General features: G+C 49.2%; 1 protein-coding gene across 1 annotated transcript in view; it reads right to left on the reverse strand.

Moving 5' to 3' along the window:
- ANKRD33 (ankyrin repeat domain 33) overlaps positions 1–26,578 on the reverse strand; it is a 45,685-nt gene that overhangs the window by 15,973 nt on the left and 3,134 nt on the right. Inside the window, 1 exon segment of the mRNA XM_007949621.1 lies at positions 26,323–26,468. Coding sequence (XP_007947812.1) covers positions 26,323–26,468 — 146 coding nt within the window.

The raw sequence follows: 26,578 nt of genomic DNA on the forward strand, positions 1-26,578 counted from the left end.
GGCTGAGGATCATACGGTCCACTAGTCCCTTGGACTAATTGTTTCCATGCGTCTTTGGTTTTCTTCACTCTTCTTTATTCTGGACGAGGAGAGACCTATAGCTGCATCTAGATGGCTGCTTGCAAGCCTTTAAGATCCCAGTCGCTACTCACCAAAGTAGGATACAGAGCAAGGTTTTTGTCTTGTATGTTATGCCAATTGAGCTTGATGTCCCCTGTGACCATGATTGGGGAGACAAAGCCCACTCTGGGGGAGCATACAGCAGTGGGCTATGACTAAAAAGGGCCAAAGCAAAGCTGGAACTCCAGTTCGGGCTGGACACCGGCAACACTTCCCTGATCCTTTTCTCAGCAAGCCCTCTGTAGCTACTGAAGCACTTCCATGGGTGTTTTTATATTTGATTCTGACCATGACCCTGCGAATCAGGTATTAGGCCCATTTTGCTGATAAGGGCTTGAGAGGTTAAATGGTCTGCCCAAGACCATGCCTCTGGTGGGTGCTAGCACTGAACCTGAAGCCAGGCCCTTTCCTCCACACCACAGCTGCAGCCCTGACAGCTGCGGAGACCCAAGGCATAGACATGGGCTGTGGCCTGAGCTACCCCTTTGCCCAACTAACCCTGTGCTGCCACCAACCCCTCCATGCTGACCCTCTCCTGGTGTTCTGTTCTCCACTTTCCTGCCCAAACCCAAACCAACCAGCTATTGTCAAGTCAGTTCTGACTCCTGGCATCCCCAAGTGTGTCACGGTAGAGCTGCACCCCATAGGGTCCTCAATGGCTGATTTTCAAGTACATCACCTTTCTTCCCAGGTACCTCAGGGTGGACTCAAATGTCCAACCTTTCAGTTAGCAGCTGAGTACATTAACCATTTGTACCACCCATGGGCTTATATTTACTTTCCCCACACATATATCTGCTGCACAGTAATAATGAATGAATCTAATGCTTAGGATGCATGTGCATGTTTGCTGAATGACCATGTGTTCATGTATGTGTCCTGATCCTTTTCTCAGCAACCCCTCTGTAGCTACTAAGGATATTAGTAACTACTTCATAAACTCACTGCCATCGAATTGATTACAACTCATAGCAACCCCCATTAGGTTTCCAAGGCTGTAGATCTTTACGGAAGCAGACTGCCTCATCTTCTTCCACAGAGCAGTTGGTGGATTCGGACCACCAACTTTTGGTTAGCAGCCAAATGCCTTAACCACTACACCACCAGAGCTCCTTAACTACTTCACAGAGGAGGTAAAAATGTAATTAAGTCATGTAAAGTGCTTAGAATCATGCTAAGATTCATGTTACTGTAAGCCACAGGCCTATGTGTGTGTGGCCTCTGGGTGAACACAGGTGGACAAAAGTGTGTGCAGCTGACTGTGGTAGTTAAGGTTGTGTGTAAGCTTGGCCAGGCCTGGCTGAGTGGCTGGGCAGCTAGCGGTAGTCATTCCCTATGATGAGACTGACAATCAACTCCATGGTGGGATCTACCACAGGCAGCTGAGTAGCTGCTTTAGAGATGCAGTGTGCTTCCTGTGTATAAGCAGCAGCTTTGGGAACGGTCTCTAGCTTATGGAACACTTGAACACTGCATGTGGCCGAGTCGTTGTTCAGCAGCCTGCCATGCTCTGCCAACCTTGGGACTTTCAATGGACTTGAATTAATGGCCTGCCGTGTAGTTTGGTAACATTGGGACTGCGCCTTTTTACTTGTCAACCTTGGGCTTATCACTCTCAGCAGCCAACAGCTGAGTGAAGAAAAGCCTCTAGCTCCAGTGGCTGGCAGCAGGAAGCAGAGCTAAAGCCCAAGGTTGAGGGGCTTTCACCCAGCCCCTAGAACCTGGCACTTTGAACTCAGACTTAAAGCCTTCAAACTGTAAGATAATAAACTCCTGTTTCTTCAAGCCATTCCATTTGTGGTATATTCCTGTCAGAGCAACACTAGGTAACCAGAACACTGACCCCTCCAAGGCAGAAGCCACCTTGGAGGCAATCAGATGGCCCAGCCTTCAGTTCTTTCTCCAGATATTTCTTCCTTCCTCAAGTGTATCTAGCATGTATAACATGTTCCTACGCTTGTGCCAGGCATTGTGTTAGCAAAGAACAAGAAAGACAAGGTCCTGGTACTCATAAAGTTGCCATTCTGGTAATGGAAGCAGACCACAAACCAAGTGAGTAAGTAATTACAGAATGTGTAACTCCCGTGGAAGAAATATGTAAGGCAAAGTGACAGAGTAGATTGGGCAGATGGGTATGAGGCTGCTTTAGTATTGTGATCAGGGATGATGGAGAGGTGGCCACATTCCTGTGGAGAGGGACAGGATGATCCAAGCAAAGGAACCAGCAAGGCCAAGGCCAGAGGTGGGGAAAAGCTTGTCAAGTTCAAAGAACAGAAAGGCAGCCAGCATGAGCACTCTGGGGAGAAGGGAGAATAGTGGCAGAGGTCAGCGTTGGCAGAGGCCAGGGTAAGAAGTTGGGATTTTCTTCCAAGAGAGGTTAAGCAGGGAGTGACATGCTCCGTGCTTTTTCTGCCTTGAATGTTTACAAGTCCCTCTGGCTGCTGTGTGGAGCCCTGACTGATGGAGAGCCAGGAGAGCAGAGTGGAAACTGCAGTTGTGCAAGGGCAACGGGGGCTTGGACCGTGTGTGTGTGTGTGTGTGTGTGTGTGTGTGTGTGTGTGTGTGTGCTGCTGAGGCTGATTCAAGATACATCTTAGATGAAGTCACAGGATTTGTTAATAGACTGGACACCAGAGGTGAGGGTAGAAGAGGAATTCAAGACGACAAAAAGGGCCACCAAAGTGGTCCACTTGTCTCCTTCAGCCCTTGTCGGGCCAACATTAGGCATTTGCTCTCCCCCCCTCCAGGGTTAGCAGCTCTGAAGCAAGGGCAGTCCAGGCTTGCTCATTTGGGTCCTTTGTGAGAATCTGAGAAAGTGCCCTTTCCCTACCTCCAGAACGAGGCAGCACCAACCAAAGGCCCCAGTTTGGATTTCAGACCTCATTTGTCTCCTCCACCGGGCCCTTGTTTAGGGCACAACACACACAACCCAACCGTACAGCTCCCTCTCTCCAGCCTTGGCCACTAAGCAGGCAAGCCTGAAAATCTCTGGAGTTCTGAAAACCCGCAGGCGCGAAGCCAGTCAGAGCACTAGCCAGAAACAGCAATCAGGGAGGGGCGGGGTGGGGGTGGAGTGGGGCCCTGAGGCACCAGGGAGCTGGCATTTCCTTAGGGGATCTCCCAGCTCCTTTCCCAGGGGTAGGAAGTGTCCCAACCTGGCATTCATTTCTTTCACGCCCAAAGCGTGGTGCCTTCTCGCCGCGGGAGCTGCCCCTCCCCGACTTGCACCCCCGCGGGCTTTGGGCGGAGCAGGCCGCGGCCCCTCCCGCCCTCGCGAGCGAACGCAGCCGATCTTCCGGCCTCGGGCTACGGGCAGGGGGAGGGTCCGAGTCGTAATTGCTGCCATCTGCTCCCTTCTCCCCAGCCCCTCCATCCCACCGCCAGGGGGGGAGGGTCCCAGGCGCGCGCGGAAGCCCAGAGCCCCCGCACTCGGAACGCCCCCTCTTACGCGTACGCCCTCCAACCGAGAGGGGCGGAGGCTCCGGGGTGACCTGCGGAGTTGCCGTGGGGCGAGCGCTGGGTGAGCCGAGCGCACCCCCACCAGCCTCTCTTTGGAGGTGGGGGTCGCCAAGGTGGAGTCACACAGCATTACAAGGTACAGAATTCCAATATTCTGAATCTGCTTGTCGTGGAGCCTGGCCTGGAGGATCCCAGGGCTTTCCCTCCCCAGCTCGCACACATTGGCGTACACACTGATCCGTGGTTAACACTTGCTTTAGGATATTGACGCATCGATCTCTGAACTGGACTGATGTGTCTGGTAATGTGTGAGAGGGGAAGGGGCGGAACAGAGGCCGGATCCTGTGGGGAGCCGGCTGAGTGCCAGGCGACAGAGCTTGGCCCTTCAGTCTGACAGACCTGGATTGAAATCCACGCCTGGCTACAATTTACTTGCTGGGGAGGCCTAGAGCAGGTTACTTCACTTCTCAGCGCCTGTTTCCTCGGGCTGTAGATGAGGATACCATAGTACCTGCTTCTTGGGTGTGTCCTGAGGGTTTGATTCCACAGGGTCTGTGAAGTGGTCACTTGCAGGTGGGTTAATAGTACCAGGGAGAGCAAGGGCGTCAGGGGTAATGATGACCAGAGTTGAGCTGTCCCTGTGGACAGTGCTGGGACAGAGCTGGGAACTTGGGCCGACAGGGACTCTACAGGGGAAGAGGCGGGGTGGGCTAGGGACAGGAGGAGAGGGCAGACAGGTCATCAGAGCAGCCCTGCTGGTTTCAAGGTCATCTCCTGGAGTCTCTGCAACACCAGCTTCTGGAGGCAGGATGTTGGCTCTTGCCTCTCTATGTTATCAGTGCAGGGGGTGGGGGTACTCAGTAAATGTTTATGAATCACTCCAGGAGCATAAGAGTTTCATGTATTCTGCCTCGTTTTTCTCATAAGAACACGTCTGCCCAGCATCCTGAGTTCTGATGTTTTGCTCCTGTTTTCCCTCCCATCCCTGAAATTATGCTCACTGGACTACTCACCGGGCAGAGGAGAGCATCCCACTGCCCTGGTACAGGAATCCACCTCCCCCAGCCCACCTCCATGCTTTCACATTGGTCTGCCTTATCTTCACCTGCACCCTCCAGGGATCAGATGGAAAAATTCCTCCAGGTACAGAAACACAGGTGATCCTGAATAAGGTTAGGATCCCAGACAGGCCAACTTCCCTTATCTCCCCATGTCAAGGTCCTCTGATGACACAGATGTCTTTCTTTCCTGCCCAGGCCCAAGAACTCACCTTATAGGGCTTAGTACCTGCTGTCTCCACCTACCCCCACCCCTCAGCTTTGCAAACTCTAACAAATCCACGTTTGCCCCAGAGGCCAGCTCCATTAGGGCTGAACTACAGCCCTCCCCAAAAGCATGACCACGGATCAGCCTGATGACCTGACTCCTTAACAGGGGTGAGCCTTGTGGATGCCAAGGGAAGCAGGCTCTCACTATGAGGGGATGCACAGTGAAAAATTTTGGAATCATAGGGACCATTGGAGAACCTGAGAGATACCACCTTCTGGAGGGGTCAGGAGAATGCCATAGTGGCAGTGCTTTCTGGGCTGGGGTTTAAAGAATGAATGTAAGTTCATCAGAGCAGAAGGGGAGAAGTGGTTTTCCAGGCAGAAGGAACAGCATGTGCAAAGACTTAGCAGTGTAAAAGTACATGATGTGTCAGGAAGAGTGAAAAGTTTGCTGTGTCTGGAGCAAGACTGTTGAAAGGAGGAGTTGACTAGGGTAAGGGGGAGACACAGGTGTGTGAAGGGGGTGTGCGAAGTGGTACATATACCAGCCCAAGGAGTTTAGACCTCAGTTTGTTGTAGTGAATTGAAATGCCTGCACAGGGAGGAACAGACAAGAACACATTGGCCAGAAGGAGTGAAGCTGTCAGGTGTAAGATAAAAAGATCAGTGCCAGCCCAATGATGAAAAGGCCATTTAATCACCTGGGCTGCAGAGCTCAGAGACAATAGGGACTGGTGGGGAGTATGGCACACACACACACACACACACACACACAAACGAGACCTGGGGATCCCTTCTGAAGGCCACAGTTGTTACTCCACTCTAGCCAGATATTGCCATGCAGTAGTGCAGGCTTAGTGTTGCCACATATCTTCAAGAAAAGTTAGAAATGTACATTTGTATGTGCTGCTGCCTGGCTTTTAAATGTTGACAATTATTAAAAAAAAAATTTAAATGCTACAAGTCCCCAAAACACAGAGAAACATGTACATGGCCATAGGCCACCAGTCTGGGACTGTGCACATTTGCTGGAAAGCTACTGAAAGTTTTGGAAGAAGGGGAATAATCTGAATAACAGGCCTGGGTTTTAGGATGGTCTGGTGGTGTAGTGCCTAAGGCATTTGGCTGCTAACCAGAAGGCTGGCGGTTCAAACCCACCAGTCACTCTTTGGAAGGAGGATTGGGCAATCTACTTCTGTAGAGATACCGCCTCAGAAATCCAAGAAGGGGACTATGAGTCTAATCGACTTGCGTTGAGTTTGGTTTTTGACTTAATCAGGAGCAGTGTGGAGGAAAGGCCTGGTAAGTAGAATGCTAGTGGGAGAAGTTGTGATTGTCCAGGCCAGAGAGGGGGGCTCAAAGGTTTACATTTCCTTTCCTTTTGTCCCCTTTAAGGGGCTTCAAACATCATCTTGTGGGTGGAGAGGCGTATTTGGAGTGGCATGCCCCTGAAAATCCCCAAGGAGCTGGCAGGCTGCCCCCCAGGGCTGAGTAAGGCATTCCAACCAGCCCAAAGCCTGAAGAGAAGACAGAGGGGTTGTGCTGGGGGAGGGGCTCAGGAATCTGGCCTGGCCTTCAGGAAGACCCCAGCCAGCCCTAATGGGAACCACACGTGGGGTGAGCTGGAATCCTGGATTGCCTGTGACGTTTGGCTTTGGAATCGGACACTGGGGTCACTCCTGACCCGCTAAAGTCTGAGGCTCCCAGCCCCAGCTCCCTTCCTAATCGCTGCCAGACACATTCTGCCCTGCACCCAGCTAGGCCCTGCCTGGTTCCTGGGGAAGGGCTGCTTCTTGGCCCCCATTTCCTGCTGGGAAAGGGTCTAAGCCCTGGGGAATGGAGGGTTTTAGCCATGAATTCTAGGCTTTCTAGATAGACCAAGAAGGCCCTCCAGAGTTCCCCCAACAGTGTTCTCTGAACTTCAGTACCCCCTGAAGTCTTGGGCTGCTTCTGAAATGGGCACCCTCAGCCTCTAGCCCTTCTCTCCAGCATCTGTGCAGTGCTCTGGCTCTGTGACCCTGAGGCAGGGGTGCTATCTGCCCACTCCACTGACTCATCTGACAGCATCATCTCTCTAAAGTCCCCAGTGCGGGTTAGGTTACCTTCTTCTGGGCACCAAGAAAAAGGCAGGGGCCCTGACCTCAGGGAACTTGCAGGTGGTAGCAAAATGGGACAGCCTCCGGGACCACAAGGACTGGCTCTGGGCATCACAGTTGAGGTGTGAACCCGAGGCTGGATGCCATCGTCAAGCACTGAGCACCTTGTGTGTGCCTGGCAGGGTACTGGGCTGCTCCTCCCTCTTGGACTGACCATCTACATGGGGCCTGTGAAAAAATCTAACAAGATGGAGCCAAATACTGGGAAAAGAAAGGCCATCATAGAAGTGTGGTGCAAGGAAGTCCAGGCTGTCTGGGAGGGCTTTATGGGAGGCGGGCTCATAGGCTGAGCCTTAAAAGATGAGTAGGGTTTGGGAGGACTTAGAGAGAGATGAGGAGCAGGGGCTCCTGAGGGAAGAAGAAGGGAACCAGCATTATTGGGTACATCTATGCACCTGTTCACACCTCACAGCAACCTGTTGTTGTCATTAGTTACCATTGAGAGGATTCTGCCGCATGGTGACCCACATATGTAGAGTAAAAGTGCTCCATGGGGTTTTTAAGGCTATGACCTTTCAGAAGCAGATTGCCAGGCCAGTCTTCCGAGCTGCCTCTGGGTGGGTTCAAACCTTTTGGGTAGTAGTTGAGCCCTTAATTGTTTGCTCCAACAAGGAAGTGACCTAGGAGTTGTTGTTGTTACATGCCGTCCAGTCAGACCTGACTCATAACGACCCGTCCTTGGGTTTCTGAGGCGGTATCACTACAGAAGTAGATTGCCCAACCTTCCTTTGGCAGAGTGGCTGGGGGGTTTGAACCACTAGCGTTCTGGTTAGCAGTCAAGTGCCTTAGGTACTACACTACCAGAGCTCCCGTGACCTAGGAGGGGGAGGTATTATCCCTATTTTAGAGAAGAGGAACGAGAGTCACAGAAAGTTCTAGGTGTTTGCTCAGTCAACATCTCGTGCACGTAAGTGGCAGAGCTGGGAGTCTAACTGGATCAGCTTGTGCTCTCTTTCCAAGCAGGGAACTGGAGGGAGGGCAGAAAAATTTTGGAAAGTGGACAGTGAATAAATTTTATTTGGCCTCATGGAGGAGGGGGGCCCAGGGCAACCAGGAAGGGAACAAGGACATGGTTCATGAGAAAGTTGGTTCTGGAAGTCCCCAAACTCTGGACAGAAGAAGGGTAGAGAACAGCCAGGTGAGGATCCTTCAGTGAGGGATTTGGGTGGGGCCGCTGAGGAAAGGAGTGTGACAGTTGGAGACAAGGGATGTTAAGACTGGGTCACTGGTCAAAGGCCCCCTGACACCCAGGTGCCCCCCACCTCCTGCCAGGGCCCTTAGGACATGGCAACCTTAGCCTCCCTCATGACCTGCAGGGTTAATTTCTTGCACAGGCCTCAGACACCAGGAGCAGGAGCAGTCCAAGGGGCAGGGAAGAGCTCTGTGAGCAGGTGGTTTGTTCCTGAGGAGTCACTGTAAAAGCAGGAGGAGTGGGAGGTCTCTTCTAACACATTTCTCTCTCAAACACTTCTTGGCTCAGGGTTTGGGGCTCTTTGCAAAGTATCTCAAGATATGGAGGAGCTAGAAACAAATCCCAATGCTTATCTGAATGGCTCATCCCATGGCTCAGGCCATGGGTGTCATCCTACCTGTAAAACCTCTTCAAAGCACTCCTACCATGGTGCATATTGAGGGGAATGTATACTTCCTGCTTAAGTCCCTGACACTCCTATGCCCCCCTCAAGGCCTTCAGGCCCAGCCCCTTCCCTCATACCTTTCTTGAGAACTTCCAGGCAGCCTGCTTGGCATCAGGCCAGGGGCCCAGGAGCTTGGACAGGCTGCATTCCAGGGGGAAGGGGAGAGGGGAGGAGGACAGCTCCGTTTCCCCTCTTCTAGCACAGATCCTGTGCTGTCCAGCCTGATGCTCTCTTGTAGCCATGCTGACAATGGCTGTGGCCAGTGTAGCTCCAGCAAAGCCCCAGGCATAGCCAGCAGGGCCAGGGACCTAGGAGTCCCTTCTGGCCTTTGCCGAAGATGAAGCCATTTATGCCCTGAAGCTATTCTACTCCTTTTGGGACCTATGGCTCCAGGCTTGGGAGAGGCCGAGGATGGGTACTTGTTAAGAGAGAAAATGACCCGACGTGGAGGGGACTCAGGGCAGGGAGCTAAGACTTCACGCCTATTGCTGGAGAGTTCAAGCTTCCCCAAATCTCCAGAGAGGGCTCAGGGATTTCCAGAGTGAATGAGGCCCAGCAGAATGGAAATCAAGCAGCTGTTTAGGAGATGAGAAATGCTGGGGAGGAACGGGGGGGGGGGGGGGGCGGCGCTTCCTCTGGTGTGGCAGATTCGGGTAGTTCCTCCAACCCAAACCATCCCCATCCCCCAGCCTGATTTCGGGAAGCTCTCTCAATGAATATTTAATAGCCCAGCCCTAGGCCTGATTGAATTTTAATGTGGGCGACCCGAGCCCCGGAGCCCAAGTCCAGGCAATTAGTCAGGAGCCATTAACGCTGACGGAGCTGATTTATGGGCGGGCCCATTCCCTGGGCAGAGGGAGCTGAGGCTGCCAGGCGGGCAAGGATTGGGCTGACGAAGTTTCCTGCAGCAGCCAATCTCTACCGCTGGCTGGGCCTGCTTTGCAGCTCATTTGCATAGCACGCCCAATGGGCAAATCTGGGCGGTAGCCTGTGGATAGATTCTGGGGTAGGTGGAGGAGGGCTGGCGGCAGTTGTATCCCGGCTTGGCCCTCCTCCTGGGGCCTGCTTGGACTTTATGGCTACACCAGGAACACTTTTTTTTCCTCCTCTTCTTTCCATTCTGCATGTGGGATTCTATCCGACACCCCAATTTTGGGAGTTGGCTTTGAGTGGGAGGGGAAAATTCCAAAGGAAGAGGAGAAGAGTGGACTAGGGCCAACTTTCCAAGCTGATCAAAACTGCGGGGATCCCAGGACCAAACAAAAGGCTCTGCAATTAGTACAGACCAGAGCCTTACTGAGCACTTATTGCGTGCCAGGCACTGTGCTCAGAGCTTTCATACATTTTCTGTTAATTAATATTCACTATCAGCATGAGTGGGAGCTCTGGTAGCATAGTGGCTAAGGCACTTGACTGCTAACCAGAAGGCTAGCGGTTCAAACTCACCAGCCACTCCTCTGAAGGAAGATGGGGCAATCCGTAGTGATACTGCCTCAGAAACCCAAGGAGGGGTCGCTATGAGTCGGGTCAGCTCAACAGCATATAACAACAAAACACGTCAGCATGAGAAAGGAGTTGTGGTAGCGCAGTGCCTAAGGCGTATTTGACTCTAACCAGAAAGTTGGCTTTTCAAACCCACCAGCGCACCATGGAAGGAAGATGAGGCAATCTACTTCCGTAAAGCTGTACCACTTTGGAAATCCAACGGGGGTGGCTATGAGTCGGAATCAACTCGGTGTCAGTGGGTTTGGGTTTTTGGTTTCTTAGTATGAGAAAAGAGCCCTGGTGGAGCAGTGGTTAAAACACTTGGCTGCGAACCTTTTGATTCCATTCTAGGGGAGAAACATGTGGCAGTCTCTTTTTGTAAAAATGTACAGTCCCGGAAACCCTATGGGGCAGCTATACTCTGTCCTAGAGGGTTGCTCTTGGTGGAAATTTGACTCCACCTTAGTGGGATTTGGTTTGATTTGGAGCAGCCTGGGAGTAGATCCTTTGATTGCTGCCGCTGCTGCTGTTGCTGTTAGATGCTGTCAAGTAGGGTGAGACAAATGACAACCTAATGTATCACAGAAGGAAATGGTGCTTGGTCCCTTGTCATCTTCCTCATCACTGGGCTGTTTGAGTCTGTTGTCGGTGGCTATGGTGTCAATCATCTATTGAGGGTTTCCCCCGTTTTCATTTTCCGTTGACCCCCTCCTTGACCAAACATGATGTTCTTTTCTAGTGATTGGTTTTTTACTTTGATTTCTGCAGTGACATTTTCCAGATGAGGAACCTGAGGCTTAGCGAATTGAGACTATTGGCTCAGGGCACAGCTAGGAGATATGATGGAGTGGGAGGGGTGGCTGGCTGGCTTTCCTACCTCCTTGTCTCCCTGACTCCCTCAGAGAGTGGTTCTACACTGGTAGGGGTAGGGGTGGCAGGTTTTCAGGGTGTTGGATTATGCCTTGGAGAGCTAGGGACCAAGCCAAGGGGCTCTTTGGGGGGGATGCCCCCCTTCTCCTCCCTGCCTGAGCTGTGTGAATGAGCTAGGGCTCAGTCTGGAGTGCTCTATTGAACTCTGCCCGACCCCTTAACCAGCGGGTCAAGGATTTAGCTGGTCTGTCTGCTGCCCCTCTGGCAGGGTGGCCTCCTTCTCACCAGCTCCCACCCTTTCCCCAGCCCTCATCCACCCAAGATGTAGTGAAGGACGGCATCCTTCCCTTACAGAGGCAAACATTCCCATGGGCCAAGGCCTTAAATGAGCCGGAATCTGGAAAGCTCGAGTTCTTTATTGGAAGGATGGGCAATTAGGGGGAGGGGTAGAACGAGCTCCTTCAGGGAGGCTGTGGAGAGATTGGCAGGGAATACGCAGGCATTAGTCAAGGAAGGCTTCCTGGAAGAGGAAAGGCAGAGCAGAGACTGAAAGGAAGGGAGGGACGAGGTCAAAGCAAAAGGGGAGGAAATCCTCTGCAGGAGAACATCCTGTTTGAGGCAGGAGATGGTGAAGTGTAAGCTGGAAAAGCTCCACACATATCACCCATGTGATTATAGGAGCAGCAGTAGCTCAGCGTGAGGCTGCCTGCCTGCGCAGATGAGGCAGGAAGTGAAAAGATGATGAAAATCATTATCACTATTTGTAATGAGCACCTACCATGTGCTAGGTGCTTTAAATATGTTCATCTAATCTTTATAGTAGGAGCTCTGGTAGCATAGTGCATAAGGCACTTGACTGCTAAGCAGAAGGCTGGTGGTTCAAAACCCACTAGCCACTCCTCGGAAGGAAGATGGGGCAATCTACTTCTGTAGTGATACTGCCTCGGAAACCCAAGGAGGGGTCGCTATGAGTCAGGTCAGATTCGACAGCACATAACAACAATAGTTATAGCATCCTAAGAAGATAAGTATTGTTAGGATCTCCATTTTACAGATGAAGGGACTGAGGTTCTGAGAATGGTGGTAACTTGCCCACAGTCACATAGCTAATGGGTGGCAGAGACTTTGTTTTGTCCATCACTTTGTCCTGCTCATTAGCCCCTCAAACTCAACTCATCCTTTTTTTTTTCACCCTCAAAATCTGCTCCTCCTGAAAGACATAGAGAGTTACATGGGCAGTACAGACAACAAATATGAACCCCTTTGCATATACAATACTGAGTTGTCAGTGAAAGCAAACATGGGTATAGGGACGGATAGATGGGTGACCAAGCTAAACAATTAGGTATGTCTAAATGGAGAGTGTATCCAAGATCATATACAGGGTTGGCAGACAATGGGCCTATAAGTTCATGTGAATGATCAGAATTCCCAGGTGTATAGTAGAGCTGACAAGGGGCAAGGTTATGGTCATTACTTGGTCACAGCCAGCTACCCAGAGGGACTGAGTAGTTGATCCTGCAGGCTTGGGACCATAGTCGCAGGGGACATCAAGCTCAATTGGCATAACATACTATACAAAACATTGTTCCACCTACTACTTTGGCGAGTAGCGACTGGGACCTTCAAAGCTAGGAAGCTGCCATCTAGATGCAACAACGGGTCTCTCCTCGTCAAGAAGAAAGAAGAAAACCAAAATTAATGGAAACAATCAGTCCTAGCGACTGGAACACCATCCGATCTGCAACCTATACAACTATGAGACCAGAAGAACTAGATGGTGCCCAGCTACCACTGCCATCCACTTGGAAGGGATGTAGGAGATCCTGCATAAAGAGGGAGAACAATGTGGTACAAAACTCAAAATCATTTGGAGGCAAAAAAAAAAAGAAGGTGGAGACCAGGTTTGCTGTTCCAATGGAGCCTGGTGTAACCACTGAGACTATGGCCCCTAGCTGCCCTTCAGGTCTGGAATTGAACCCACAACTGTGGTTTCCAGCCAAACAAAGTACAGGCATGTGAGTTAAACATTTACCTCAAGTAGACACACGCCCTGGAGAGAACAATCATGGGAGAAGGAAGGGCTGCTTATACACAGGGAGATAGCTCAGGGTGCAGAAGAGTATGAAGGGATGGACACTGGGAGGAGGTAACTATGGGGAGGAAGTGGGAGGGGAGCTGCTGCATTGTAAATTTTGGTCAATGACATGAGACAAAGTATATGTGAACTGCTGTATGAAAAGTGAATTTACTCTGTAAATCTTTACCCAAATCCTAAAAAAAAAAAAAATCTGCTCCTCCTGTTTCTTATCTCCTTTTACCAGGATTGACTGGTGATAAAAACAGATACTTTGAGTAATCTTTGCCAAAAGCCTGAGAAATGATCCTGTTCATACTGTCACCCAAGCCTGAGTCCTTGGTGTCATCAATCATTTACAGTCCCATGCTTCTAAATTCTGCCCCTTCTCTCCCTATATCCCTCCCCCTATCTCTGCTTGCTGCAGGCCCTGGTCATCCTTACCAGGGCCGGGTGAGGTAGACTAGCAGCCTTATTGAGGGCTTGCCATGTGCCAGGCACTGTGCTAAGAGCTTTCATACATTTTCTCTTGATTCATCCTCACCCCTCACTGGAAGCCCGGGATTAGATCTTTTGATTACTACAGTCGACATTTTACAGATGGTGGTGGGGGAGGTCAAGGAAGGGTAAGGAAAAACCTCAGCTGTACTGAGCGTGCCATGATGGTGGCAGGGAGCAGACCGCACCAGGTCAGGCCTGTCTGGTGAGATGGGATGTTCAGAGCTTCACAGTCTCTTGCCCTGTTCCCAGGCTGGGTCTGCGCCTCTCTCCTCCCTTTTAACGTGAGTGATTATATTTGTTGGATGCTTTGGGCTTCAGGTTATAGAAGACCAAACTTAAAAATGGCTTAAACAGTAAGGATACTTATTTGTTAATCACAAAAGAAGTCCTGAGATGGCGTGGTTTGTTAATGCAGTGGCTGAACAACAATTTTTACATGTATAATTCAGTGCACTGATTACATTCATCACGTTGTACAACCATTACTATTATCTCTTTCCAAATTATTCCAGTATTATTAACAGAAACTCAGTAACTAATAAGCAACAATTCTTCCTTTCCCCCTCCTTCTTGCCACTGGTAACCACTGTATATATATATATATATATAGGTCTCTCTATATATTTGCCTATTTCTTATAAATGGGTCATACAATATTTGTCCCTTTATGACTGACTTGTTTCACTCAGCATGATGTTTTCAAGGTCCACCCATGTTGTGGTATGCATCAGACTTCATTTTTCTTTATGGCTGAGTGGTTTTCCATTGCATGCATGTACAACATTTTGTTTATCCGTTCATCCCCTGGTGGACATTCAGGTTGTTTCTGCCTTTCGGCTATTGTGGATAGTGCTGCAATGAACATTGGTGTACAGATTTCTTTTTGTGTTCTTGCTTTTAATTCTTTTGCATCTATACCTAGAATTGGACTTGCTGGGTCATAGGCAGGCAATTCTTTTTTGGTAGGTGGTTCTGTGGATGGATTGTCCACAGGCCATACTGAGGCACCTGACATGACAGTGAAGAAAGTATCTCAGACATTCTGCCCCAGCAGTTGCCACATGGGGTAGAGATGAGCCATCCCTGCAGAGTGGCTCAATAATTTTAACAAGGACCTAGGTTCTTTCTTTCCTTCCTTCCTTCCTCCTCGTCAGCTTTATCGATATATAATTTACATGCAGTAGAATGCATGGATTTTTAAAGTATGGTTTGATAAGCTTTGGCAAATATATATACCTGGTAGCCACCATCCCAGTCAAGATGTACAACATTTTCGTCATGCCAGAAAGCTCCCTCATGTCTGTTTGCAGTTAATGCCTCTCTCATCCTCTGCCATAGGTAACCATGGATCTGATTTCTACAACTATTGATCAGTTTTGTCTATTCCAAACCTTCATTTAAATGGAATCATACATATGTATACTATTTGTGTCTGGCTTTTTTTGCTTCAGACAATGTTTTTGAGATTCATCCATTTTGTTGAAGTGATTTTCTTCATTTTTACTACTGAGAGGATTCAATTCTCTGAATATTCCAACATATTTTTTTTTTGTCTGTCATCCTTTTTATGTTGGTTTTTGTCCTTGTAGCCGGACTTTTGTCCTGGTACTCAAAGTCACAAAATGGATGCTGCAGTTCCAGGCAACACATGCAGACAACAGCATTCAGAGGCCAAGAAGGTTGTTTCTCCTTGAGTTTCTGAGAAGTATTTCCAGAAGGCCCTCTAAAGAACATCTCCCATGTCTCATAGGCCAGAATCATGTCACATGTCTGACATTCCTAAGCCAAACACTGGGAAAAAACCCATTGCTGTGGAGTCAGATCCAATTCATAGCAACCCCTGCTTGGGTTTCCAAGGCAGTATCACTACAGAAGTAGATTGTCCAACCTTCCTTCTGAGGAGTGGCTGGTGGGTTTGAACCGCCAGCCTCCTGGCTCCTGGTTAGCAGTCACATGCCTTAGGCACTATGCCACCAGAGCTCCTAAACACTGGCAAAGGGAATGCCATTTTCATTAGTGCCTCAAACCAATGGAGATTCACCCCTTGTGCTGGAGAGTCTCAGCTTCATCAGAAGAACACGGCAGCATGGTCCCTGAGCAAAACTGAGATTCCATTAACAAGAAAGGAAGGCAGTGGTTGTTAGTAAATAACCAGTAGTGACTGCTTCGTCTGCCTCTTCCTCATTAACAGAACTCAGATTTTGTTCAGGGATCCACCCTCTTGGGGAAGGTAAACCCGTGTCCTATCCAGGAGTAAATCCTGATGCATCTCTACCAAGCCTGGCAATCCTGAACCTCTGATCAGAGATTGGTTTAAGCATGAGGACTGTGGAAGTGCTGCCTATGGTGGCCATTCATTCTCTTCTTTTTTTCCTTAGTAAAAGAGTCAAATCTTAGTGATCAGCTTAAAAAAAAAAAAAAAAAAGGCTTTTCTTGCAGTTAGGTGTGGCCATATTACCAAGTTATGGCCAATAAAATGTAAACAGAAATATTCCATGGAACATCTGAGAAGATTGCTTAAGGGAGTTGACTGTGCCAGGTAACTATCTGTTGCCCTTAGCTTTTGGTCTTTGTGGCCTATGACATGAATCTGATGACTGGAACTCCAGCAGCCATTCTGGAATGTGAGGTGAATTTGAGAATGGAATCACATGGTTTAGGAGTATGACACTGACTCTGTGGGGCCACCACACCAGCGCTGCCTATCGCTAAACTTACGTGAAGAATACAAAGAATGTGAAGAATAAACGCCAGTCTTGTTTAAATCACCCTTGAGTTTTGCCAACACACAACTGAATTTAATCCTCACTGATACAGGCAGTAACATCATTCTGATCAATCAGACAAGAGCCAAAATCTTTCCGATTTCTTTGGTAAAGGTTTCCTTGCTCTTAAAAGGAGGCATCAGAGAGGAATTGTTGGGCCTACACTGGATGCTTGAAACAGCAGAAGTCATCCTGGAACCTTGAGGAGAACCTTCCAGGGACAAGGCATATGCACTGAGAGCATCGGAGTGCAAAGAGGGAAGGAACCTGGGTTCCTGAAGAAAGGTATTGAGCCTGACTGTGAGACCAGAAGAACTAGATGGGACCCGGCTACCACTGTCAACCACTCGGAGGGGGATCTATGTAGGAGATCCTGGATAGAGAGGGAGAACAATGTGGACCAAAACTCAAAATCATTTGGGAAAAAAGGGGGGTGGGCAGGTTTGCTGGTCTAATAGAGCCTGGTGGAATCACTGAGACTATGGCCCCTAGCTGCCCTTCAGGTCTGGAATTGGAACCCATACCTGTGGCTTTCACCCAAACAAAAGGCAGGCATATGATTTTACATTTACCTGAGGTCAATACACTCCTTGGAGAGAACAATCACGGGAGAAAGAAAGGGTGTTTATGCACCACAGAGAGACAGCTCAAGGGACAGGAGTGCATGGAGGGATTGACACAGGACAGAGGTAACTACCAGGAGGAAGTGGGAGGGGAGCTGTTGCATTGGGGTAAATTGCAGTCAATGTCATGAGACAAAGTGTATGTGAACTGCTGTATGGACAGTGAATTTGCTCTGTAAACTTTCACCCAAATCACATTTAAAAAAAAAAAAAGAATTAATCAACTCTGGAGAATTAATCAACTCTGGAGCTGCCATTTCTCAAGACTTCTTATGTTAAATACCACATTTCATCAATTCTAAAATGAATGTTCACATTTTTACATTTCTGAAATCAGTATATATCTTATAATCAACGGCATCTTAATCTGTCAACCAGACAGCAATTGTGATTTAGCTGTCTTTCCTGCACATGAGTGAACTCGGTGGCTTTCCTAGTGGCATGACAGAACAACTCCAACCCTGTTATGTTTCAGCCCACAAACCACGTAGGGACTCTCTGAGTCCTGACTGGGACCTAGAAACTTTTATTGACTATTTGGAAAGATCATCTGCCAGATCCAAACTTCCAGAATGGAGTTAGTGACTTAGAGGGAAATCCTAGTGATAACAGTGGATATGGTAAGCAGCCTCCAGTCTGGTCCCCAATAATCCCCACCTCCTGTTATTCACACCCTTGTAGAGTCCCCTCCCACATTGTGTGACCAAAGCATGTCACCGAAGTCATAACACACCACTTCCAACATTGCTGTTGTTATGTGCTGTTGAGGCGGACCCGACTCATAGCGACCCCTCCTTGGGTTTCCAAGGCAGTATCACTATGGAAGTGGGTTGCCCCATCTTCTTTCCGAGGAGTGGCTGGTGGGTTTGAACTTCCAGCCTTCTGGTTAGCAGTCAAGTGCCTTAGCCACTATGCTACCAGACCTCCCACTTCCAACATTAGGTTATAAAAAGACTGTGGCTTCTGTCTTAGATGCTCACTAGCACTCTCTTGGGCCACTAGCTGTGGAGAAGCCGTGTCCTAGAGAGACTCGGGTAACCTGAGAAGAGACCCATGAGATGAGGAACGGAGAGATCCAGCCAACAGCCAGGTAAGGTCTGTAGTCTGCCAACAATCATGTGAGGGAGCTTGGAAGGGTTTTTTTCTGCCCCAGAGGACTGCAGCCCCAGCCCACAGCTTGATTGCAACCTCTTGAGAGCCTGGGAGCTAAGCCACACCCAGATTTCTGACCCAAAGAAACGAAGGTATAAGAAATGTTTGTTGCTTTAAGATTTGGGGCAATCTTTAATGCAGCAATAGATAATTAATTCAGTGGAGCACTCTTAAGAAATGCTTTATCACCAACACCTGTGATGGCTCAGATGCTGCTTCTGTGGAAAAACACAGATGTCCGTAGCACAGAGTTGAAAGTGAGTGATTCCAAAGAATCAGACTCAATATGAAGAAGTTTGTTTTGAGAAAACCTTAACCAATATATTTCACTCATATTTTCCTTGTTGTGTATGTACACGAGTGATTTATGGTAAAAATATATTTCTGTATAAGTGTAAAAGCTTTTCCAATAAGGATAAAATAAAAATTCTAAGTGATAAGAAATCATTGTGTCATTTTAATTGGCAGTGTTTTTATCTTTGTAATGATTCATAAAGTAATGGTACTTCTTAACATCAGTGGCATCTTAGATTTGATGAAATATAGTCATGCATTTTCCTTATTGTATAAGCCATTGTGAAAGGAGTTTTCTAATACTTGCAGCACAGTATCTTAATTCAGGGGAGTATAGAAGCAGGGTTGAGGTGGAGAAGCAAAAAGAAGGAAAGAAGAAGTGTTTGAGGGAGAACTAGGCAGTGCCTTGTGTCAGACCCCTTAAAAATATTCACGGGAAACCTACATTGTTCACTGTTTAAGTATGAAAGTCCTAATCCTCCAAGGGCTAAAAACTGGAATCCTATCTCATCCTTGGTGCCTAGCAGTTGCTGGCTACATTGGAAATGCCTGCGTTTCCCAAACAAAACTGAGGACAAACAACCTGACACACAAGTGTTCTGTATTTTGAAATTTATCTGTCCCCCAAAGCTTTGACAGTTTTATGGCTTTACAGTTACTACAAGGGAACATGGAAACTTGTAGGAGGGATGTTTCCTCTGGGCATCAGAGGTGTGGCCAAAAGACGGACAAATGTTCAGAGACCAAAATCTGGGCTGGGCATGAGGAACAGATGGGGCTGGGAAATTTGTTAGCATTTTGAGCAGAGGCAAGGATTAAGATTAGTAGACTCTGAGGAACAGCCACTTGTCTTTGTGAGTCTTTTTATCCTCATTCAGGGCAGCCTTTTAAAGGAGTGGTATTTATCATCAACCCATTTTACAGATGAAGAAGTTGGAACTCAGGGTGTTAAATTCCCAGGGCAACTCAGGCAGTCTGGCTCTGAAGCCTGTGCCTGTTTTAGCCACCACATTACTGGCATTTTAGATCTGCAGGGAATTTAGCAAGCACTTAATCTCTGATTTTACAATTGAGGAAGCAGGGGACTAGAGTGGGTGCAGGACTTGCCAAATGTCCACAGGGAGGGGTGGCTGAGTGGGACTGGTTCAAGTCTCATAGCGGATTTGGGTTGATAGGAGGGGGTGGGGCTGTAGGCCTGAAGGCAGCTGCCCCTGCTTACCCCGCCCCCAATGCAAAGTGCCCCTTTTTTCCATTTTGGGAACAGGGCACCACTTGGTGGGGGGACGAGGGGAGGCGGCTTCAGGAAACCACCAGGCCTCCTTCATTCTCAGGATTCCCGAGGCAGCCATTGTCCCGGGAGGAATGTTCGGCCAGCAGCCCTGAGGGGGCGGGGCCTTGTCCGGCGCCCCAGACAAGCCTGCTTTGTGTTCTCGGCGCTGGGCCCCTCCTGGCCTGCTGTAGCGAGGCCTTCGGAGCATTTTACAGGACTTGTTGGGCAGGGCGCTAATAGATGAAGCCACTCGGAAAGACGGAGGGCCACGCGGGATGCTCTCGGCTCCTAAAGGCCAGTCTGGGAGGGCTGCCTGGAGGAGAGGTGAGAGCACAGCACTAAGGCTAAAATGTGCATTCCCAGCCTCCACTACTAGGAATGTATCTTAAGGAAATAATTAGACACACGTGCACAAAGGTGGCTGTTCAAAGTTTGTTCATTGAGCTTTTCTAACAGAAAATAAAATCGACAGCAAAGGGAACTTGTAAAATAATTCTGGCATGTCTACATGATGGAATATTAAATGATATTAAAAATGATGCGTTATAAAAATATTAGTAGATGAGAAGAGGTGCTTAAAATATTTGTCTATTGAAAAGATGCAGATTATAAAAGCAGTACGGTGATAGCTCTGTAAATCTGTATCTAGAATAATGTCTGGCACACTCCAAAATGTTATCAGTGGTTATCCCTGGGTGGTAGGATTGTTTGAACTTTTATTTTTTGTTTTATGTTCATCCATATTTTTAATATTATCCATAATTTTTGTAAAACCCAGTTTTACTTATGCAACCTGTGTGTGTGTGTCTGAGAACCCCAGCCAGGTTAGAGTCTGGGTGCCCTCAGAGAAGTTTCTGCAACATGGCTCCTGCCCTCTGAGGGTAGGCAGAAACAGCTGATGAGGCGTCAGAAAATGAGTGTCAGACAGGCACCGGCTGAGACTAATAATAATAGCAACAACTCACTAAGTACTTTACCAAGTGCTTCTACACACAGTAACTTACTTGAATCCCACTACAATCATGTGAGGTCACATCATCTCATTTTTACAGGTGAGGCTCCAAGAGGTTAAGTAGCTCTCCTGGGACAGCAGCAGCAAAGTGGTGGAGCTGGGATTCAACTCAAGGTCCCTGGGCTTCAACCACGGTGCCCTATTGCCTCCCCACTCATGTCCACCACAGCATCCTGCATTTGTCCTTCATCAGTCCTCTCCGCCACTAAGTTCAAGTTTCTTTAGGAAGCACTGGGGTCTTGTTCAAGTCTCTCTATTCCCAGAGTTTAGTACACTTAGGCATTTAGAACACACTCTTGAATAAAAGAAGAAAAGAATGTATATGCAAACTGGAGCCTTGGTGGTGCCGGTTCTTTGTAGTCTGCCTGTATCTTTTATACTTCCTGGACTCTCTATTTATTTCCCTTTAGTTCTTTACCAAAACCAAAAACCAAACTCATTGCCATCGAGTCAAATCTGACTCAAAGCGACCCCCATTGGGTTTCCAAGGCTATAAATCTTTACAGAAGTAGATCGCCCCATCTTCCTTCCATGGAGCAGCTGGTAGGCTCGAACCATTGAACTTCTGGGTAGCAGCCAAATGCCTTATCCACTACACCATCAGGGCTCCTTTTTTGTTCTTTGTTGTTGTTATATGCCGTCGAGTTGGCCCTGACTCATAGCGACCCCTCCTTGGGTTTCCGAGGCAGTATCACTACGGAAGTAGGATTGCCCAACCTTCCTTCCGAGGAGTGGCTGGTGGGTTTGAACCGCCAGCCTTCTGGTTAGCAGTCAAGTGCCTTAGGCACTATGCTACCAGAGCTCCTTCTTTTGTTCTTTAGTATTTAGCAAAAAACAAACAAACAAAACTACAACTAAACTCACTACCGTCAAGTTGATTCTGACTCATCTCAACTCTATAGAACAGAGTAGAACTGCCCTATAGGGTTTCAAAGGCTATAAATCTTTACGGAAGCAGACTGCCATATCGTTCTTCCGTGGAAAGGCTGGTGGGTTTGAACAGCGACCTTTTGGTTAGCAGCCAAGTGCTTTAGCCACTGGGCCACCAAAGCTCCTTTAATAGTTAGCAAAGCCTGTTGGAAAATGGCTAACAGCAAGAGCTGCTACCGGAATGAGTCTCTGAGTCTGAACCAAAGTGTCAGAGGGGAGGAACATGCTCCTCCCCATTATACACACTAGTAACTGAAAGCAGCTTCCCTCAAGGCCAACGGAACAGAGGGGAGGCCTTTGGTCAGCTGTTCCTCCCTTCCTGGACCAGTGTTTGAAAGGGATGGGGTTCCACACATAGCCACGCTGTGCACACTCTTTCCTTCTCACCCTTCACAGACCTCAGTTTCAGACCTAGAGAGGTGGAGGTTCAGGTATGGGCTGTGGATAGGAATTAGGCTAATCAGGGAAGGCATCCTGGAGGAGAGACCTGGAAGGCAGATTTAGAAAGGAGAGGAGGCCAGGGCAGAGGGAAAAGAAGGGAGGAACATGCCCCTGGAGTCCAGGCCTTCGATGATTAAGTACAACCAGATGTGCTGGGAATCTCCTGACAGGCTCAGACCCAGTGAGGGCAAGGTGGGGGTGGGGAGAGTCCTGAGCCACTTGGATTTCCAGGTCCACCTTCTGCCCTGGGTCTGTAAGCTTTTGGTAGGGGAGAAGTCCAATGACATTGCAGAGGGGCTGGCATGTTACAGGGTGGCCCTGAAGGCCTGCGTAGCGTCCTCTGCCTTTGGGCTCTAGTGTGCAGGTTCTATGCCTGAAACCTAGAAAAAAGTATTAGGAGAACTCTGGTGTAGGAGCTACTAGCTCTGATAGGGGTGGAAGATAGCTAGAGAAGGCTTTATACAGAAGGGCACATCTGAGCTGGGTTCTGAAGGATGAATAGGAGCTCACCAGGCATAGTTGGGGAAATATTTCAGGCAGCAAGACTTAGAAGTATAAAAGGGTATGAGTGCTTCATGAGAAGTTCTTTGGGACTGGGTTATAAGGTACTTGGGGTACTGGCCCAAAGGCTGTACTGCAAGGTAGGGGGAGCTTTTGCTCACAGACCAAATGGAAGGGCTAAGTGTGGGGTGAGGTGTTTAGAAGTGGAGTGTTGGGTACTCACATGCTGGGCCCCGGGGGTGAGGTGGGGGCTGAGAGCCAGCCCACGCTCCTCCTCCCAGGTCTGACACTGTGGTCTGATACGGGGTTGTGTCTGCCCTCTGTCCAGAGGACAGGGCATCATCCTAGGCTAGATGTGGGGTGGGGGTTGGACTCAAACACAGCCTGTGACACAGTGGGAAATATATTAACAAGTCTAACACTTGAGGACCCTGAGATCCCACTTCCGAAAACCTTCCCCCACCCCTGGCCCTCCCATCTGGTCTGTGATCAGAAGCTTCTCCCACTTCATAGTACGTAGCCTTTGGGCCAATACCTCCTGTACCTTATTATCCAGACTCACACAACTTCTCACTAAACATCCACACCCTTTTTTTTTTTTTTTTTTTTTAATACCTAAGAGTATGTGTGTGTGTGTGTGTGGAGGGCAGTACAGAGGGCTGGGCAAGGTTAGGGAGACACTGGAAATTGGGCCTTGAAGACCAAACAGCCAGAAAAAGGGGTAGGACTTCCATTTGTGAGGGGAGCAGGCTGAGCCCAGGACAAGTGAGGGGGTAACAGCCAGCTGGGTGTGGTGTCCTTTGGGTAAGCCTGCCTTTGGGTATCCCCTAACCAGGACACATTTCCTTCCTTTCCTGCTTTATGACTCCTGAGTGGCAGACCCAATGGACCACAAAGAGCAGTCTCCCCGCCCTTTCCTCTTCCTCTCTTCCATTTCTTCCTCCCTTCCTCTCCCCTACCCCTACCTCATCCTTCCCTAGAGACTTTTTCTTTCCTTCCTCCCTACCCCACCTTGCTTCTCTCTCCTTCACTCTCTCCCTCTCTGGCTTCTACTTCCTCCCTCTAACTTTCCTACCTCCCATCAAAACCCTTAAAGCCACCCATTCTCCCTAGAACAGCTGAGGTTATCTTCATAATGTCCTAAGAAAGGCCCTGTAGGAATTCTCTGGACTAGGACGGTCTCTCTCTCTCTCTCACACACACACACACACACATCTATCCATACACACTTATGCGCTACACACAGACACCAGCAAGCTTGCAGGAGCACTCAGCTACACTGAAGTACACAGCACCTGACCTCCCTAGGAGTGGGGTAGGGACTGGGATTCTTCACCTTGGATGTGATACAATCAAAAGGGCTTGTCCCTCTAGGATGGTGGCTGTGGCTCCCTTTCATCCTGCTTTACTGGTTCCAAAGCCAGAGGCTGCCCTAGCATCCTGAGCCTTAACACATCCTCTCCTGTCCCAGGTGTATGAAGTCTTAGGAGTAGAGGGTAGAGAGGAAGAGAGAATTCTGGTTTCTGCAGAAACCAAGCATTACCGCCATCATTGCCACTATTATTATCCAATCCATTGCTTGGCACTTGACCTGCCTGGGAATGATCACAGCAACCAGCCTGATCTCGGCTCTCAAGGCACAGACTCCTTGGCTGGGGACAGCTAGAAGTGTCAGGAGGGAGTCCTCAGAGATCAGACCCCCAGGGCCCCGCCCAGGAGGGCAGGAGGGAGAGACATGATGAAGGGCCATTTGCCAGGATTGAGTATTTGTCAGCCTAGGAGGCTGGATGATGTATTAACAGGACTTTAATGAGCTTGGGGAGGGGGAGTCACACTTCATTGCCTGAGCACTGGTGCAGGATGGGGGCTGCGTAGTGAAGTGAACAGCCTTACCTCACTCGCTAACTAAACTCCTTAATACGACTCATGGCAATTTGCCCATCTCCACGATGCTTCTCCACAACACTGAACTCCACTTTGTGGAGTCCAGCAAAGGCCTTCTCCAGATGTTCATCCATCCTAGTATCTCATTTCCTTAGTGTCTTACTGAGAAGGCTTTCCTTAGGTCTAACCTTGTCCTTCCTACCAGAACCTTCATGGAAGGTTCTCTTCTCCTGGGCTCCTGGAGGATAAATTAAATTCTTTCTTTCAACCTGAGCCCCTCATTCTAACCCTATACCCACCATCCTCTCCTCCCCTGGAACCTGGTGGATCGTGGCCCCAGTTATACCCAGAGGCAACGCTAGGCTTGGCTTCTTGACACCAGTCCTGTTGGGTGAAGTCCCTTAGCTCATACGGACATTGGCCTCTCCCTTAACTCCTTCCTCTGGGCCTTAGGGAAATTGACAGATGGGGTGGAAAGAGTATGGTGGACTCTCCATCCAGCTCTGCTATGTGACCCCATGGAAGTCATTTCTCCTCTTTGGGCCTCAGTAAGAAAATATTCAAGGAGTTCCTTCCAATTCTGTTATCCTGGGCTTGTTCCTCTAGGATGGTGGCTGTGGCTCCCTTTCATCCTGCTTTGCTGGTTCCAAAGCCAGAGGCTGCCCTAGCAGCCTTAACACATCCTCCCCTGTCTCAGGGTGTAGTCTTAGGAGTATAGGGTGGAGAGGAAGAAAGAATTCTGGGAGGTGGAGAAGACCCAGACCATGACCTTGGTGAGCTTTAGAACATGCTTGGGTGCTGGTCTTGCTTCTGTGTGTGGATTGGGGAAGAACTGAGAGCTGTTGGAGGCCACTAACTTCCCTTTCCCTGAGTGGCACCCACAGGGATGCCCTGGGCCCATCGTCCCCAGAGTCTCCAGAGGAGTCTTCATTGGGAGTCCTCATTACAAAACACAGAGGAAAGAACCCTACTCTGTTAGCTGGTGGGGAGGGATGAGGGGTGCAGGGGCAATCTTGTCCTACAGGTACTCAGAGAGGCTGAGCAGCCATCCAGAAGGAAAAGACACCTCAGAAGAGAAGGATCATTGAATCCTGGTGTTGAATGAGAATATGGATGGCCTTGGGAGCCTCTGTGTGTTCTAGGAAACTTATATGGACCTTCAGCCTAAGTGCAGCCCCTCCTCCTACAGCCTCCTGGGGCAAGGCTAGCTCCCTGTGGGCTGCTTGCTAGGCCTTTATCATCCATAAAGCATTGTGTCTCCCCCTGGACTGGGATAGAATTTGGTCTACCCTTGAACTGCAAGCTCCATGATGGCAGGGCCCTTTCGGCTCTCTCAGGGATCCCCAGCGCCCAGCCCAGTGCTAAGCACAGAGTAAACTCTCAATACATACCTAGTGAATGAATATAATGAATATATCAATATATCAATGAATGCCTTGGACATCTCTGAGCAAACCAGAGGTCTGGGGGATTCATCTTCCATCTTCACCTCCACTCATCCTGCCAGGGTTAGTGTAAATGTCACCTTCTTGAGGAAGCTCTCCAGGGAAGCTTGTCATTTAGAAGTCACACTACACTCTGTGCTGCCTAGGTCCTGGGCTCTGCTCTGCTCATTGCCTCCAGTGTGGCATTACTGCAGAGCTGTGGCCTTGCCTCTCTCTGCGTCCTGCCCTTCTGCATCCTGGGCTGGCAGAGTCGGTACTCAGTAGGTGCTCAGTTTACCTGGGGGTTGGGCGGGGGATGAGGGAGATGAGTAACCTTGAGTCAACAAGGCTTTGGCCAAGGCAATCCCGGGAGAGAAGGTCTTGGGCTGCTAGCGGACTGTGAGCTCGGCCGGCTGCTTTCCCCTTTGCCCTTCGACCCAGAAAGCCACTCACACCCAGTGGACATGCTCCGCGGGCCAGGCTGCTCCCCCACAACCGCGATCGGCTCCCGGACCTCTCCTCGCCTGCCGGACCTCCGCCTCCACCCCAACTTCCCGCTCCGACAGCCGACAGTCCCTGAGAGGCGGGGGCGGGCAGGCCTGAGAGTGGCGCAAGGATACTCTCCACACCAAAGGTCATTTGCTCTTTTTTTCCCCCCCCCACTCTGTGGCTAATTTATTTTAGAGCTAGGGGAGGGCGGGGGGCGGGG

Source organism: Orycteropus afer, unplaced genomic scaffold, assembly GCF_000298275.1.
Source record: "Orycteropus afer afer isolate SDZICR_OR568_19922 unplaced genomic scaffold, OryAfe1.0 scaffold00247, whole genome shotgun sequence".
In the NCBI taxonomy this organism is placed as follows: domain Eukaryota; kingdom Metazoa; phylum Chordata; class Mammalia; order Tubulidentata; family Orycteropodidae; genus Orycteropus; species Orycteropus afer.